This window comes from Tympanuchus pallidicinctus, unplaced genomic scaffold (assembly GCF_026119805.1).
Source record: "Tympanuchus pallidicinctus isolate F22 unplaced genomic scaffold, pur_lepc_1.0 scaffold13, whole genome shotgun sequence".
Lineage (NCBI taxonomy): Eukaryota > Metazoa > Chordata > Aves > Galliformes > Phasianidae > Tympanuchus > Tympanuchus pallidicinctus.
In genome coordinates, this window is record NW_026294648.1 from 5,558,480 (window position 1) to 5,575,487 (window position 17,008).

At 39.6% G+C, this 17,008-nt stretch overlaps 1 protein-coding gene and 1 long non-coding RNA gene across 2 annotated transcripts in view; both read left to right on the plus strand.

Moving 5' to 3' along the window:
• The window catches only part of LOC128075848 (uncharacterized), a 354,845-nt gene that overhangs the window by 31,659 nt on the left and 306,178 nt on the right, over positions 1-17,008 (plus strand). The window lies entirely within an intron of this gene.
• Positions 1-17,008, plus strand: part of TMEM164 (transmembrane protein 164) — a 41,002-nt gene that overhangs the window by 18,090 nt on the left and 5,904 nt on the right. The window contains exons 5-6 of the mRNA XM_052672951.1: positions 7,932-8,010; positions 16,683-16,783. Coding sequence (XP_052528911.1) covers positions 7,932-8,010; positions 16,683-16,783 — 180 coding nt within the window. The remainder of the gene's footprint in view (positions 1-7,931; positions 8,011-16,682; positions 16,784-17,008) is intronic.

The following is a 17,008-nucleotide window of genomic DNA, read 5'->3' on the forward strand; positions in this document are numbered from 1 at the left end:
TACTGATTTTTTCCTGATAAGTGGGAGCACAAATCTCACTCTGTATTTCAAACTTTCTGGTTCTTAAGTTTAACATAAAATACTTTTCTATATTACCTTCTCTGGTTAAAATGTTGAAATATTTAATTATTAACTTGTGTTTTCTGTGCTATTTTGAAGATCTCATTTAAATGAGGGAAGTGGAGGTTAAACAGGAAAAATATGGACTGCTTATAAAAATCTGTCCTTAATTAGGGATAAAGGAGGCAAAGGATAATGTCCAAGAGCAAGTATTTTTGGAATAAATACAGCTTAGGTTATTTTTGGCTTAACAGCTGCTTGCCAGGCTCGTCTCTTTTCAGTGTTTCTTCAGGCATAAAATAATTTGGGTGATATTTTATAGCATGGCTGCTTTGGCCCAAATTCTGTCATGGTAGATACACATTCTGCTCTGTAAATGTCACTGCCATTTACACTGACGTTGTAACAAAAGCAAGAAATTTCTCTTGCAACTTAGGAATTAACAAACAAACAAAAAACACATTAATTCTGTCCATGTTGTTTTATAGTATCTAAATGAAGAGATGTTTGACTCGGCCAAGAATATACCTCATCTTTTTTTGATTTCACTGGTACGGTATTTTAAGATGTATATTTTAGTGTATGCATTTCAATACAAAGACGTTGTGTTCTTAATTGTCTGTAAACAGTTAAAATATATTGTGTCTGGCACAAACTAAGAGCATGAAAGATTGGGCACCTGACACAACTATTGCTGTAGAAGTGGGGAGGGAGATGCTGTCTAGGGGCAGATGAGCAAGAGTTCTGAGGCCTGTGTGCACTGAAAAGCAGGAGACTGTTGTCTCATCACTTTGTGAACCTGTAAAACCAAACTGGGATATTTCACTGAGCACTAAGGTGGTTGCTGTTACCTTTCATCACATAAGATGTGTTTTAAGCTTAGGAGATGCATAGTTTTCATTGTCTTCAGCTGACATTCTGCTTATCCTCTCTTCCAAGTGGATTGCCTCTTGGTTATCTTACAGATAGCAGATGCTTACTGTAGTTCCTTGGCTAAATTAGCCTGCTAGCTTGGCAAGTTCAGCAGTAGGCGCATACGCACCAGCAAATTGTGAATCATGAGTGAGGAGCAGGAGAAAATATTAGGAGTATGTTTTTTGTTTGTAAATATCTTCTGCATTTTGCTATTTATGGATAGGGAATGAAAAGTTAATTGCCACCTTGTGGGTGATGGATGATGTTTAGGAACTAGTGGATTTGTACATAATTGAAGCATGGAGTTATAAGTTACCATAAGATGAATGCTTTGCTGTGCTTAAGATGCTCAGCTAATCAACTTAGTATTTTCAGCACTGGAAGGGCACCGCTTTGGCAGGAGGGGAAGGGAATTGTGTTATTTAAGGAGCTTGAATGATAGGCCTATTTATGCTACAAAATGCTGTGGTAAGAACAAGTCATCTGGAGTCCATCAGTCTTCTGGTATGTGACATAATGAACTACCCAACTAGCTTCTCAAGTTGTGAGGCAAGTGTACACATTCATGTAGTGAGTGATAACAAAGCAGTGATAAGGGTTTGAGATCTAGCCTTAAATGCTGAAGTCTTGCATCTGAAAAACTCAATCAGATTTTAGCTAAAGATGTTAAGACATTAGAGATGATGCTAAAGGAATCGTATTGTTAGAATGCCACGTGGGACCCTGGGAGCGAATGAGAAATACAGAAGTAAATAACTTCTTTCTACTCTGTTTAAGTTATATGGGATGTTCTAATATCCTAGCTATGTGAATAAACTCGTCTAACTACCACATAAACCAAGCCTTCAGAGTAACTATAATTGTTTGAACTTCCGTATTGCAGTGATCAAATTTTAAAGGAAACTTGCTGCTGGTTTTAAAGTAAATGTTGTTGTTTGTGTTTTGTTCTTTTTTTTTTCCAGTTGATGTCCAGAAAATTTTGATATAAAGTGAAAATTAGGACAAGTCCCAGAGATATTGAACTTGCTGGGATGCAGCTGGGATGGTGCACTTCTGATGTTTCCACAAGCTGCTGAATTCTATTATTAGAGCTATTTGGCTTGAGAGTTACACATTCTAAATCTGTTTTAGGAACAGAATCGTACTCTAAGCAGTACTTACTGTACACAGTGTGCAGTACCTCTGATCTTTGTCCACTGCATTTCTGTTGCACGTTAGGGTGATAAACAATTCACAGCACTTAACAGTTTGCCTGAGATGTCTTTGAACAGCAAAATGGGATAAGTTATGGTAGCATGTGGCATTATAGCTAAATTGGCCTAATCTGTCTGGCACAAGGAAAACTAACAGGGCAGTTTCATGCTGGAGTCTGTGGGGAAACTGCTTTGGTTGCCAGTAGGTCCTAACGCCCATATTTCTGCATCTTTCAGCAGTTACCTCTGCTATGTGCATCAAAATGATACCTGCAAATGCAACCTACAATCACACCTTTACTTGATAATAAAAATCTACCTCCTGCTGGTGGTGTGAAATAGTCCAAATATTCTCTCTAGAGGAACTGGAAAAATGCTATTTCTGAAACTGGTATTATTTATTACTTAAAACGTTTTTACACTTAACTCTGTAAATGCCTGATTGAGCCCAGAGTGTCATTAATGGGAGCTGATCTGTACGATAAAAATGGACTGACTGCGAGATAGTGATGTCTTATGAAACACAGTAAAACTCATGTATAATGCTGGTCAAATACCCAAAACCCTGATGGAAGGAGAAATGCATTCTGTTGAGATCAGTGTTGCACTGAGCTCCATGTTCTCCTGGCTTTCTTAATAAACTTCATCCTCAGTAGCTGCACACCAAAAAAAAGGTCTCTTACAGCTTGTCAGAATTTGGGTGTTTTATAGGTTGGAATCCTGCAGGCTTTTAGCCTACCTGGATTTTCTGGCTTTTGTGGTCTGGTAAAAGTAGTCACCTTCCTAGTCCTGTGATCTACTGCATCTTTACTCTGCAGGCATAACAGATGCCTTCCTATAACTCTTAAGACTGAGCTCACACTTGCTAATAGTTTGGTAGCAAGTACAGATGCTGATTCTTTCCCTCAATATACGTTCTCTGCACTAACAGGGTTAGCTGAAAATGAGAACTAGATAAACCTTAAATTAGTGCTGCTTTAAGGAAATTCAGCTCTCATTCTCTGTACTGCCTGGGTTGTGCAGAACAGCTGTGAGGATGGATGCTGACTGACACACCTATTTGAAACTTTTTTGAGAATATGTTTTTATAATGTACAAAGAAAAGGATGTGTGACAGGCAACTGACACACTGCCCCTAAATACAATGGGAAGAAATAGTTGCAGTAAAACTATTGGAAGCTGCTTCAGACTTTCACACGTCACATGAATGTTTAATCCTTCTCTCCAGATGTTTTTTGCAGCCCCGGTATTCCTTTTATTTCGTCATAACATTTCTTTCTCTCTCTTCACATAAATGGAGGTTGCTTTTCTGCTCTATGTCAGGTAAGCTGGAGGTGCCTGAGCTGCAGAAATGCCCAGGTAGTGTAGCAGTGGTTGGAGCACTGGGCAGCTTCTTGGCCTTTTGCCAGCGTCTTGTTGGGTGTCTTGTTGGAATGTCTGCTGGAGAAATGAGTCCTGATAAAACTCTTTTCAAAAAGCCCCTTCTTTGTCTTTGTGTATTTTTGTTGGCTTTTTGCTTGTTTGTTTGAAGTCTTCACGTCTGTCTTTGGACTGTTCTGATCTTCTCTGGCACTATTTCTCCTCTGCCAAGTAAGTCATTTGCTGTCACAATCCTGAATGTGCTGAGGGGTAACCATCACTCACTACCAAGGCCTAGCAGCTGTTTGCCCTACGAGTTTTATATTTAGTATACCTTTGTATTCCTCTTCTCTGATCTATACTGTGATTTGTTTTACTAGTGAAATAAAAAACCTGTTTGTGTTTTTAATTTCTGGATTACTGATCACATTTAAGAAACTAATTGTCAAAGATTACAAACCTGATTTACTGCTGATGTTTAAGAAAGCAACTGATACAGAATGACTAGATTGTGCTGGCTGTGCTATAGAAAAGGCTAGGACCTGGAAGCAGAAATCCTTCAATTCCTTTTTTCTGTCATGCTCAGCTGTCCTTTTAGGGGGCGATGGAATGAGAGCTCCTGTAGGTATAGTGCTTGAGCTGTTGTTACGCATACATGCTTGAAGTATAAATAATTAACAGAAGGAGAAGTACTGCTTTCAGAAAACAACAAAGTAGCAACCTCAGAGTCCACTGAAGAGCTGCTGCCTTGTCACAGTGGGTTTAAGCTAGTTTAAATGGGTCTCGTGCTGCGCTTTCTGATGGGAAACTGTCATCTGAATATCTAAATTTTCAGCTTAAGTCTGCACTGAATTGAGATTATTTTTTTCCCCATGCTTAGTGCAGTCAATGGAAGGAGCTCACTGCTTCCCTGGGACAGAACCAAGTTTATGTTAGGTTACCCTGTTGCACGCTCAGAGAACTGCTGTTGAAGGCTGCGACTTTTACTCGGAAAGAACAAGGTGTGCTCTAATCCTTCTCCAGACAGTTTCTCTTTCCCTCAGATTTGCAAGCGATGAAATGGTGTTTGTTTAGCCCAGTAGCTCTGAACGTAACTGACCTCTCCCTGGGATGAGGCTCAGTGCGTGCTCGCTGTTCTTGGCACTTAGCAGAGGACCTTTAAGCATGTGCCTGGGGAGTGCGGCACTTTGGAATCTGCATCATAGGCTGCTGTTCTTCCTGGAAGAACAAGGCACCATTTATTTTTGAACAGAAACATCGTTACCACATGTTAAAAATGAGAGGTCTGAATACTTGGTTACAGAGTGCTTTCTTAGCATGTTTTGATATTGTGTGTTATATTAGAGGAATTGTTGTGAATGTGAAAGTGTTGTTTAATATATTTTGAAATGTATGTGATTTTATATTGAAGTCAGAACCTATGAATGAACGAGGAGCAGATCTGCTTTTCTGCAAATAGGAATCTTTAAAGGAGAAAAGCTTACTTATCAGTAGCACTTACTTTCAGTATCAGAGTAGTCTGTACTTTGTATTCATTGAGACTGTCAGGGAGCCTAGAGTGCAAGTTAATAGCAGCAATGGATAATCTGTCCTTTTGTCTTGTACCATTAGTTACTCTAAAACTTCAAGGAAGGGACGGGACGAAATGCAGGAAAGCATGATGCTGGTAAGGGAGAGAAGAGTCTAAAAATACATTAAATAATTGGACTGTTAATATTAGTATACCAGCTTGAGGCTGGTGCCTCTTGGGAGCAAATTGCCAGTATTTCTGGCACTCTGTAGGAACAGGTGGATGGAAAAATAGGATTTTTTTAATCCATACTTCACCGGTTTGCTAGGAGAGGGTACCATTCTTTAGAGTGGCTGCAAGGTTTTCCCTCTCAGAAACAAGGAGAGGACAGGCCTGGGGCCGGGCACCAGGGCCTGCTGCTGAGATTGACGAAGCCCAAGTTCAGACACATGTGGCCTTTGGGAGCGCCTACAGTCAAAGGCAAGATGGACCAACACAGCTCTTCAAGTCACTTTATATTGTGTGAGTAACAGGTTTTTTGATTTCTGAATTTCTCAGTCTCCATCGCTTGCTGAAGTGCTTGGTTCTTTCGCAAAGAGGATCTTTATGTCCTGGCTCAACAGGTGATCCCTTCCTCCTTCTCTTTGCTTTCAGTTTTCTCTTACAGCTACAAGATACCTACCTGCAATCTGCAAATGAGTGTTTTATGGGTGAAATAACTTACAGATGAGACCTTTAGAACTGGGTGAGCCAGTTGCTGCGTACAGCTTTGTAGCCCATCTTTTGTGTGTGCTCTTCTGTTTGTTGTCTGACTGCACAGTGTGAGTGCTTGGCTGTACAGAAACTATGCACTTTCAGCTCTATGCCAGGAAATGCACCCATCTTCAGAACAAACAATCTTTCATAGTGGAAAAAAGAATGTTTTGTTTCACACAAACAAAAATACTGTCAACACTACCACAGGAAAACAACTGTCGCTCTGTCTAAGAAGTGTCCTGAGCATCATGTTTGTGTAACTGACCCTCACAGCTCAGTGAGTGCAGGAGCCCTTCTGAAAGAACAGAGACTGAACAGAGCATGCTGCTTGGCAGGAGTAAGTGTAAATCCCATGCTGTGTTGTGTGTATCAGGAGCTGTTGTTTCTCAAATGTGTGTGCTCCACCAGGTAGGGGTACAGATCTTTCCTCCAGTGAGAAAAACTGTTAGCTTCTTTCTGAATTTTTTTGATCCCCTTTCTTTGCTCTCAGTGTCTTTCAGTGGGCAACAGAAGAAAAGGTTCAAATTCACTACATCTCACAACTTTTGTGAAGCTCTTGCTTTTGCCTGCTATTATCTCACATACTTTTATGTTTTGGTATAGAATGCTTGGAATAAAATCACCCAGCAGATTGGAAGGTTTTTTTGCTGTCTCCTAGGAGCTGGCAGAGCATCTTGGAGTTTGCAAACAGGACAGTGTTAGTGTCAGGTGTCAGCTTAGGGATGCCAACACTAAAAAATCCAGCTGATGGTTTTAACATCTTAAAAAAAATCTTTTTTCTTTTTTTTTTTTTTTTTCTTTCTTAGAATTTCAAACCTCACTGTATTATTTACCTGCTGTTCATTAGCTTTTCTATAGGAAGAAAACTGAACTGTGTGAAGATCCTATCTTCAATTCTGTTGATGTAGAAATTTTTGTAATGTTCCTGTTTCAATATTCTGAGTTCATTGTCTTGGAACAATAACAAAAAGGGAAGGCTCTTACTGATTTTTTTTCTTCCTAGTTATTTGTTTGTTTAAAATTGGAACACAAGCCAAGAAAGTAGTACTTGCATCTGGTTTCATGTTAGCTTGTAGAATGACACTACATTTGAGTCAAAACTAATGGCTTTGCTTTACTCCTATGAGAATTCAGACTCAGTAGTATTGTCCATTTTTTCACATCTGAAATAAAATAGTAAGCCATGTTTTTTCAGCTTTGTAAGGAAGCTGCTACAAGAGTTGCATTGTGAATTTTTTAATTTGAATCTGTTAACAGATATAGGCAAAAGCAATTACAGATGGAACGACATTCAGAGCAGTCTGCCACTTCTTCTAGCTGATCAAGAGCTAGAATTAGTTGGGCTGGGATTAAGGGGCTCAGATTGAACTGGGAGTTGTGGTTCAGGTTATTTTTAGCAGAGCATTATTTTAGTACAATCTGTCTGACTTGTCCTGAAAAAGTTACATGGATATGTAGATGATGAATTCAGTTTTGCAAAATCTGTGAGCAGGTGAGGAAAACTCGATTTACTGCTAACTGATTACTTGTTTATTTGCATCCTTCTGCAGCTTGAAGACTGACTGATGTCATCTGTTGTGTTAGAGACACTGGGCTGTTCCACACATGCATGCACATTGCCATAAAGCAAGCTGTTCTTTGGATTTTTGCACAGAACCCCTTAGCGATTTCTTTCATGTATTTTAAAATAGTTGGAAGCAAAAGTCATTTCTGTGGAAATCTATCTCACACAAACTAACAGGAAAATTTTCTTCTCTAAGTTTGTCATGTTTGTGAATATAGTTCCTTTTTTGATTACTTTGGGGTTTTGCATTGTTACTGGAAATTTAAATTAATGAGGAAAAGGAAAAGAGCAATTTTATGTTTTGCCTCCTTGTTGTGCTTCAGACCGATTTTGAGAATTCTCACTGACAAATATTGCATTGTGTTTGTGATGAGGGAGATGGAATGGGTACAGCTAAGTGCATTTTCTAAGCACTGACCATTAATGTCTGCCATTGCTTTGGTAACAGTCATAGATGACAAAAGAACTGAACAGAATGCACTGTGATGGGGCATAAGGAAAATGGTTCCAGTTGTTAATGATGAAATGTGTTTACAAATATTTTTCTTCACAAATATTTTTCCTTATTCCTCAGCTTCCATTTGAAATGGAAATTTATTACATCCAACATGTGATGCTCTATGTTGTGCCCATCTATCTGCTGAGAAAAGGAGGTAGGTTGGCAATTTACCCTTCCTACGTTGAAATGGTTCTAGCCATTGAACTAGCTGTTCTAAATGGTTACCACAAAGTCTATTCTTGCTCTCTGCTGTATGCTGTTACCTAACAGTTTCTGGTGGTATGTATGTTGGAGTTGCATCTCTGATAACATAAAACAAAGATTTGTGTGTCTAGTATGTGTTGGTCTAATGTGGTGTTGTCTTGAGTAGCCTCTGGCATCTTGTAATGTTCCAAGTTGTGTGCTGTGTCTTCAAGACTTGCTTTCTTGCATGTCCCTTGTGAGATGCATTAGGACTGTGAGCTAGCTTGCTTGACATTCATTCTACTTTCTTGCTTTATGTTGTACTATAATAGTTCATAAAATCTGGAATCCCAAATCATTCCACTGAGCAGCAGTACTCTGACCATTGCTTCCTAGAAGTTAATACAGTATATCTGCATCTAGTGTGATGCTCTCTCCCCCTCAGCGTTGATTTGCCTCGACCTGCATTTTCTATCAGAGCTGAATGGTTTCATACAGGAAATAAAGTATTGTAATGTATGGTCCAGCCTTTCAGTAGCCTTTAATGACAATACCAGGGGTGTGATGACAATTTACAGAATACTTAGAACAAGCTCAGCCTCTTCCATTGTGGTGTTTTGTACTTTATACCAGTAATCACTTAGGATTTGCAATATAGGTCTGTAACCTTTTTCCTGCCCACTACTGAGTGAAACTAAATAAAAGTGATACAGAGGGTAAAGTACCATAATTCAATAAGCCACCCTTTTCTCTCTTGCTAGTGGCATACGCTGGCCATGCTTTATTTTAATCCATCTTTGGTAGTGCAGTTTGTCAGAATGTTAAGATGTGATATAGATGTAGAAATTATGCAAACCTGTAATCGTTACAGAAAGGAGAGGGCAAAGAGCAACCAGCCACGTGCTGCTGTAGGCAATGCCGCACTCAGCTCATGTGGTGTCACCAGCTCAGTTCTTCTGGTGTCTTTGAAGTTCCTGTATGTGTCGCTTCAAGATACTTGTTTGGGGCTGATAAGACTGTAGTCTGAAGGGCTTTGTGTTGTACAGTTGTCACCCATTACCTGTATTCTGGTAAATGTTCGCATGTTATCAGTGTACAGGTATTTGCTGCCACCTAATGTTGAAATGATAGCAGTAATGTTTCTACCCAAACTGTTGGCTAATTATTTCAATAGAGATTGCCTCAGGCTGTGTAACTAATAATTCTCCAGTTTCTTAATGTGGTCGGCTCCTGGCCACCTCACTGACTGCAATATCTCACTAACAAAAGATCCATAAAATTTTTAAGTAGTTATGACTAATGCCACAGGACATAATGTATGAATGTGGTGAAAATTAGCCTACTATCATGTGCCAATACTGTCATTTTACTCGCACTTGCTTAAAGATGCTTTGAGTAGATGATATCCTTTATTCTGACTGTATCCCATGCAAATTGCTTTATCACCGCTGACGTTGATTGTCATGCAACTTTGTTTTTGTATTTTAAGCAGAAATTTCCATCAGAGAATTGTTAGTTATCATTGGGAGAAGAAAATTGGTAGAAAAAAATGGAAAAATTGAATGGATTTTATGTGGAAAAAGTGTCATCCTTCACTCCTTTTATTGGAGTATTTGTTGGATGTTTACTGATACCACTGACTGCTTTGTTAGGAACTCAGTGTTGATATTCCTTTAAGGAGGATTGAGCAGAGATGATTAGAGGCTGGTTTGGCAGAGAAGGGCATGTCAGATTTTGTTGGCATGCTAATCAAACATCAGTCATGCACACAGACTCAGTTACCTGTTGAAGTGTTTTCTTTTGCACAGGAAACTGGGTAACAGTAAGTGTTACTCCTTGCAGAGGAGATGACAGGTCATGTTGCGCTGCCAGTATCACCTTCATGTCCCCTCTTGTCAGTGTGCAGACAGTACCGTGCTTAGCATCAAATTGAAGGGTGAGCTCTGAGCATCTCTCCAGCAGTGTCACTCAGTGAACTCATTGACGGCTCATTGCTCAACGATGTGTTCCTATTCAGGGATTAAGGCATCTCTCTCCACTGATTCAGTACAAATTTCATTACTTAACCTTCTAACATGCTTCCTTTCCAAAAGTGCAAGTATTTATGTATATATATGTACGCATGCCAGCCTAGGCAAACTAAATGCTGATTTGGTTCGTATGTCTCTTAACTTCAGTAAGAGGGTCTTGTGTATAGCAGAGGTAAGTGCAGATATAATAGGTCAGCACAGATGATTCTCAACTCAAGGGAGCTCTTTCATGAAACACATCTGCTATTCTCAGCTTTCTTGCTGGATGAATATTGCCTGTGAACTCTGCCAAAAATTAGACTAGTCTCTGGCAGGACACAGCATTCCTGAAATAGCTGGGTAGGCTGAACCAGAGCAATAGGATGGATGCAGAATTGTGGATATGGTTGCTGCTTTTTGTTGTCCTCGGGAGTGAGACCCTCACTGCCCTGTGAGCTATGCCATGGCTTTGTAGTTCCTGGATTGGATTACTGTGGCATCAGATGAATGCTAGGACTTGCAAAAGGGAGGTGAAAGAAATAAAGTGTCAGGGTGGAAGGAAGAAGATGGAGCCACACGAGTGTGAATTTTGATCAGGGAGTCAACCTCTTCATTGAAAACTCATTAATTACAACTAAGCTGGACTTCTAAAACATACAAGTATGCTCAAGTAAGTATGCTTTCTGCTACTGGGATACAGATGGCTGGTAGAAGGCATAGGGAGATGGCAACTGACCAAATGTGATGTCATGAGCTGTCAAAGCTGTTTCAACAGTGCATTAATTAACCTGACCTTCTAAGAACAAAGTACTAGAAACTTTCAATTCTGTCTTAGAGGACTGAGTTTTGCCAACTGTATACTCTTAACACAATGAAAAGTTTCCAATTTGCACTTCAGTAGCCTCAGATCTCAGTTTCTGACCATCTTAGTCCTTAAGCTACTTTGGTCAGGTTTTTTGAGGGATTTGACAAGATAAGGTGTGCCCCTGATTTCAGAGCTTCAAGTGGAATTGTTATTTTCTGAAAGTCGTGACCAAATGGTATCATTCCACAGTGGTTTGGAATAAGAGTTAATTTCTAGGGACTCCCTCACAGCAGTGTTTAGATGCTCCTTCTTGAGTTGTGGGATCCCCACTATAGTCTGGTAGATCTAATAACTTGATGAAGTAGGCAAGGATGTTGGTGTTCTTAGGGTTTTGTTACTTTAAGGAGCAATCTGGTGTATGAACAATACCTGAAGATCTTACATGCTTAATCAGAGGCCTTTGTATTGGTGTCACTTAATTGCTGCATGGTTCTGACGCTTTCTCCTGCAGGGGGAGATAGTCACTAGCATTCACTCTGCTAAAATGGCTGTGCAAATTCTCAGAGTTCACAGTTCAAAAGGAGGTTGTCCACACTGTGGAGATGGTAAATTAATTCAGCTACAATTTAGGAAATAAAAAAATCTCCTTTTGGGCAAACTCCGGACAGTCGTGTCAGTCTGCCTTCGTTTCTTTTTAAGAGCTGATTGTTGTACAGCTGTGCACAAATGGACAGATAGATCGATCCTCAGTACTTTAGTAGGTAAGTTGTTTGCTAGGAGTAGAGAGAGGCTTTTCAACTTATATGTATTTCTCATAAGCAAAAAGAAACTTTCTCTCTGACTGAAGTCATGAGGCCTTTCTCTTTTTTGATCTAGCTGCCTTCAAAGGTGGCAATGGAAGAGAAGAATTTCTCTGGCAATGTGAGAAAGTCAGTAGAAGCTCACAAACTTCCCCCTGCAACAAAGCATGCTGCTGTGATCTTTCAGAAATTGGACAGAAGCTGCTCTGTAGAGCCAGCTTTCTTAAGGACACTGCAGTGTGTTTTACCTAATGAGATGCTGGGCTGAGTTGTAAGATGTAGGACACATAGAAGAGGCACAGATGGAAGGATCAATTTTCCTGTATCTGTAAACAAGAAAGTACAAGTAAAGCAGCTGGAGAACCAAACTTGTGCTCTCCTTTTTGCTGCTAAGGACTTGCTGGCAAGAATGGGATATCAGCACATTTAAACACGTTTTTAGCTGTTGTACCCTTTCTCAGCCACTTTGCCACTTTGTGACTCTTGCTTGTATTTAATGATAGTCTTCCATATCTTTTAAATGAAGTTACAGATCAGGGTTTATAGTGAACATTAGCAATCCAGGAAAACTTATGTATTTAAATACAGTTAGGTTGTCATAAATCTAGTTTATCTCCAGCCTCAGTGAAATACTTTATAATGAGGAGTACATCTCTTCCACCGTAACTCCTAATTACTTACAGATCTGTGAAGTGTTGTGCATTGTGTAAGTCTCACTCTCATCTGATCATGCTCCTGCTCTTCCCTTGACAGTTCCTGCGTTCCTATTCCAGCATTGCTCTGCCCCTGGATCCCCTGTGTTAGATGTAAGTGGCTGGTGCAGTGCCTGCTGTGCTTGGAGCAGAGTGCTCAGAGCAGTAGGGTACTTGTGTTCAGCAGCAAGAGATGTGTGCTGCTCTGGCTGTAGGCTCATACTGCAATCCCTTGTAGTGCGGCCATTTAGCATAATCTTGTTTGATTTAAGGAAGCTGGAGAGGAAGAGGAGGTGACGATGCCTCTGCCACATGACACATTGAGCTTTTTGCACTAAGCACTTATGGTTTCGATTGTGAAACACTTAAACTAAATAAGGGTGGTGATGTGGCATTCTGTGAATGGGCCCAAGATCTGTTAGTCTTCTCTCTGCATGTAGAGACAGAAGTTTAGGAGAGTATTTTATCACTACACATACATGTACAAGGAAGAGGAAGAACCTTCCGTATAGTTATCAACAGTAGTTTGTGATGGGAATAGGTAATACAAGATCCCAGGCTGATTTTGACAAGCATAGCTGACAGTCAAGAACTAGAAATCTCTTGGCATAAGGCATTATAAGAAATCAACACATGGATTTGGAACAGCTAGGGGGAAATAGCAGATATTAGGTGAGAACTAGCTTATCCTTTTGAGAACATCTTTTTCACTGCTGGAAGGGAAGCTCTAGGCTATCTTAGTAGGCCAAAACATACGCACTATTGGAAATAACCCCTTAATTAAGGGAAATAAAGTGGAAGCAAGCTTGCCCTCACCTTTTCTTCAAGCTTTAAAATGAAGAAACCGCAGTAGCTGCTGAGTTCTGGATTAAGCAGGCCTAGCTGTACTTTGGAGGGTACAAAGCTGAAAAATCTGTACAAAATACAGTGGGAATGAAAGCAAGACATCAGGAGCAAAGAATGATTTTAAAACTACTGAATTAAAAAAAGAAAAATTGTACTATATTTAGGTTCTAATTCTCTGGTTCAAGCAGAGAAGTAATTCTGTGCTGCATCTTATTCTACTTTCTGCTAAATTGTGCTCAGATTTTTGCAATCCTATTTTTTGTAAACTTGAAATAAGTAATTCATAAGTTAACGATGCACTTATAACACTGCAAGTAATGTGAGGCTTTGTGGGGAGAGATGGAAACTAATATAAAAGAAATTAGAAAAGAGTCTTTACATTGATCTTTAGATTATTAAAGCCATGCTTCCATTTTCTATATGTCAAAATTAAATGCATAGCTTGTTCAAGGTCATACAAATACTTGTTTCAGAAGCTGGTGATGATTCCCTAAGCCCTTCAACCTATGTGAAATCCTTCCTATCAGTGCTGCTGAAGTTTGATCTAAACTGCAAGATATGCTGCTGTGGCATTTCAACACAAGAACAAATGTTGTAGCCTACTTGGATGGCCCTGATTTGGAACAGTCCACTGTCTGGAGCATTTCTGAGAATTAGATTAGTGCCAGCCTGGCAGCTGGATTAAATTTTTGAAAGCGCTTAACTTGTAAGAACTGCCTGTGATCCTTGGTGGATAGAAGATAGTGAACCTCACTGCTACATACTGAAATTGATTTCCCATGTAAGCAGCAAACAGCTTTTGCCAAAGCCAACACCGGCCACTCAAACAACCACTCAGCTGGGTCTCAATTTTCCAGCTTGCGTGTTTTTGTCAGGACTATGCTTCAGAAAATAGATCACACTGCTCTGTTAAACAGTCATCTGTTGGATAGCAGGACTGCAGAGTAATAAAATCTATAGTGATTATTTATCCAGTGAGAAACAGAAAATATCCCAGGTATGAATTTAAAATTAGTTCCCCAAAATACACTTGGGAATCCAGAGCTCTCTGAAATGTTTTTATGTGGAGGTCATTGCTTCCTTTCTGTTCCTTGATGTCCAGATAGTGATGCTGCTGCTGAAAATAGTGCTATTGTTCTCAGGATTGCCAAGTCTACCAAGGAGGAAATTTTCAATTATACAGTGAGATTGAAAGGCTGTATAGGCTGAGAGTCAACGGTGGTGGGTTGTTTTTTCTTTTTTAAAGTTTTGTAACAAAGAGAGGATGCAGCAGTGTGAAATTCTTAACTGGAGGAACCTGAACAGCTCTTCTTAGTGACTTTTGAAACATGATTCCTTGACTGGACTGAAGCTGGACGCGAGAAGCTTGGGTTCAAAGCCAAACTATGTCAGTGATCTATTTTGTCATCTCGTGAGATTTACTGCGTCTTTTAATGACTGCATTCTCTCACTACTCCTGTTCCATAGCTGGATTCATATGTCTACTTTAGTGTTGATACTCTGCCTGCACAGATTGTCCTCAGTGTTTGGATTCAAGCTTCCCTGAGCGTTTACCTCAGCAGTGTCTGTTCACAGGCTTTACAGAAACTTCTGGTATAACATGAGCTACTGCCAACAGGGCAAGTTCACGTGAAACCAAATAGACATATAGCACTACTACCAATTCCTGTGAGCTGTTCTAGAGCAGTTTTAGATGCCTCAAGCTTGTCAGTGTTGAAGCAGCATATGGATAAAGCCCTCAGTGCGTTAACTTTTGAGTAGCCTGAAGCAGCCAGGACTTGATGGCCTGTGTTCCAACAGACCTATTCTTCAATTAAATCTTATTTTGTTTTGCATCTTGATTAAACATGCCCATAAGACTACAGAGACAACACTAAAACTGTGATGTCAGATTATGTTTTCTTCATGCAGAGTCTTTCTGTATAGCTTGATCAGGTCACTTAAAACTGGCAGTGCGGCCAAAAGTAGAGTCCTGGTCTCCTGAACTCCCAACACCAAGGCTACTTGCTTTTCTCTTGAGGTCTACAATGAAAAACTATATGCAAGGTATTATCAATTCCCTGCTGTCTTACTGATGTTTTCAGGCAGTGAAGTTTAATGAATTTCGGTGCTGTTTAAGTGAAGATTTCTGGTTATGGTTTCTAGATAAGATACTAAATGGGATGCAAGCACTTCTAATATACTTAACAAGCATGCTCTAAGAATTAGAGCTGTGTGAGTTTTCTCCCTTTAACTGCAGAACTCCGCTTTGTAGAGTTCATTTCTACCTTGGGATTTTGCTTCCTCTGACCTTCACCCACCCACTTAATAAGAAATCTTATAAGCTGCCTTCTGCTTTTAAAGTAGCTTCCCTGCTCCTATTTATTGTGGCAGCACACAGTAACAATTTGCTTACTTAAACATGGTGTGCAGTTGTATTTTGGATAATTACATTGGCTTTATTGCTTGTTAAATAAATAATGAGTGATATATTGGGGGCATATAAGACATGTCATTCGAGCATGCAATCAACTCCCTAGTTTCTACAGACAAGCAACAAAGAAGCTGTAATACTGAGTGGCCAATGACTAGATGAATAGTTTTAGAACATAGCAGGTAGGTAATATTGATAAGAATACTTTTACTTGCTTTACTAGTATGCTTCACTAAAATTCTATTTAAATTAGATTAATTTTGAAGTAGCTACGTGAAATAATCTAGATTGGCACAATGGGCAAAAATTGTGGGAGAAAACTATGCAGAAAAAAATTGTTAACAGGGCAAACAGGGATTGAGACGGCAGTCCTCTGGGGACTGTAAAACTGAGACAGCATGCACCACCATACGTTGGTGTGGCAAAGCAGATAACAGCAATTATTTGCCTCTATCTATGTAAAATACCATACATAGGCATGCTTGTACCAGCTTTAGTCTGGTGAGTACTGTCACAGCAAGCTATGCATGTGTAGTTAAATTTGGATCCCTTGCAGAGTTGCACAGCACATGCTGAAGTCTCTTAAATCTTCCTGGTAATTCTCAAATATGCCAGTTAGCAAAGGCTAATACAACTACTGTACCCTCCCACTACCTGGGTTAGTTTTATCATGCTTAACTCATAGTCCTCGTAAGAAGCAGGAGTTTGAGTAGCATGATTTCTGAAGACTTCACTGAATACCATTGTTGCATTATAGAATGATTTGTTACTTCTGGGGTAGAAGGAAAAATAAGGTAAAAATCGCTGGTTTTGGTGAAGAATAGGTATGTTTAATGAGGTAACACAGTATACATTTTAATGCTGGGCTGGGAGGAGGGGAGGAAATTATCTTGGATGCTCCAGGTAAGAAATAATGCTCTCAAATATTAATTATTATAATAGTATTCAGTAAGTTATCAGCTAAAGCCAGATGCCCTAGCATCCACAGAGAAAAGAGAAGATTATTCATGAGTGTTTGATGGACATAGCAATTCTGCTGAATACTAACTGAACACTAATGTATTCCTTTCTTTTCAAGGGATCTACACTCCAGAACCACTCTCCAATTTCTGGTGGGCTCTTTTATCTACTGGGTTTATGTTTGTATATCACTTTAGCATCTTGCAAATTCTGGGACTGGTAAGTAAACAGAGGTTAATAAATGGATAGTTTGCAAGTACACTGAAAGTAAACACACCGACTAGTTTTTCAAGGTGTCCAGATGGACATGGATAAGATTACTTGTGTGCAGATTTTTAATTGCATGTTCTAATGAACACTTGTATCTTATATCTCACAAGTATTGGCAAAACGTTTCATAAATCAGCCATGTACCTGCATAAATCCATCTATTAAATGCGCAAC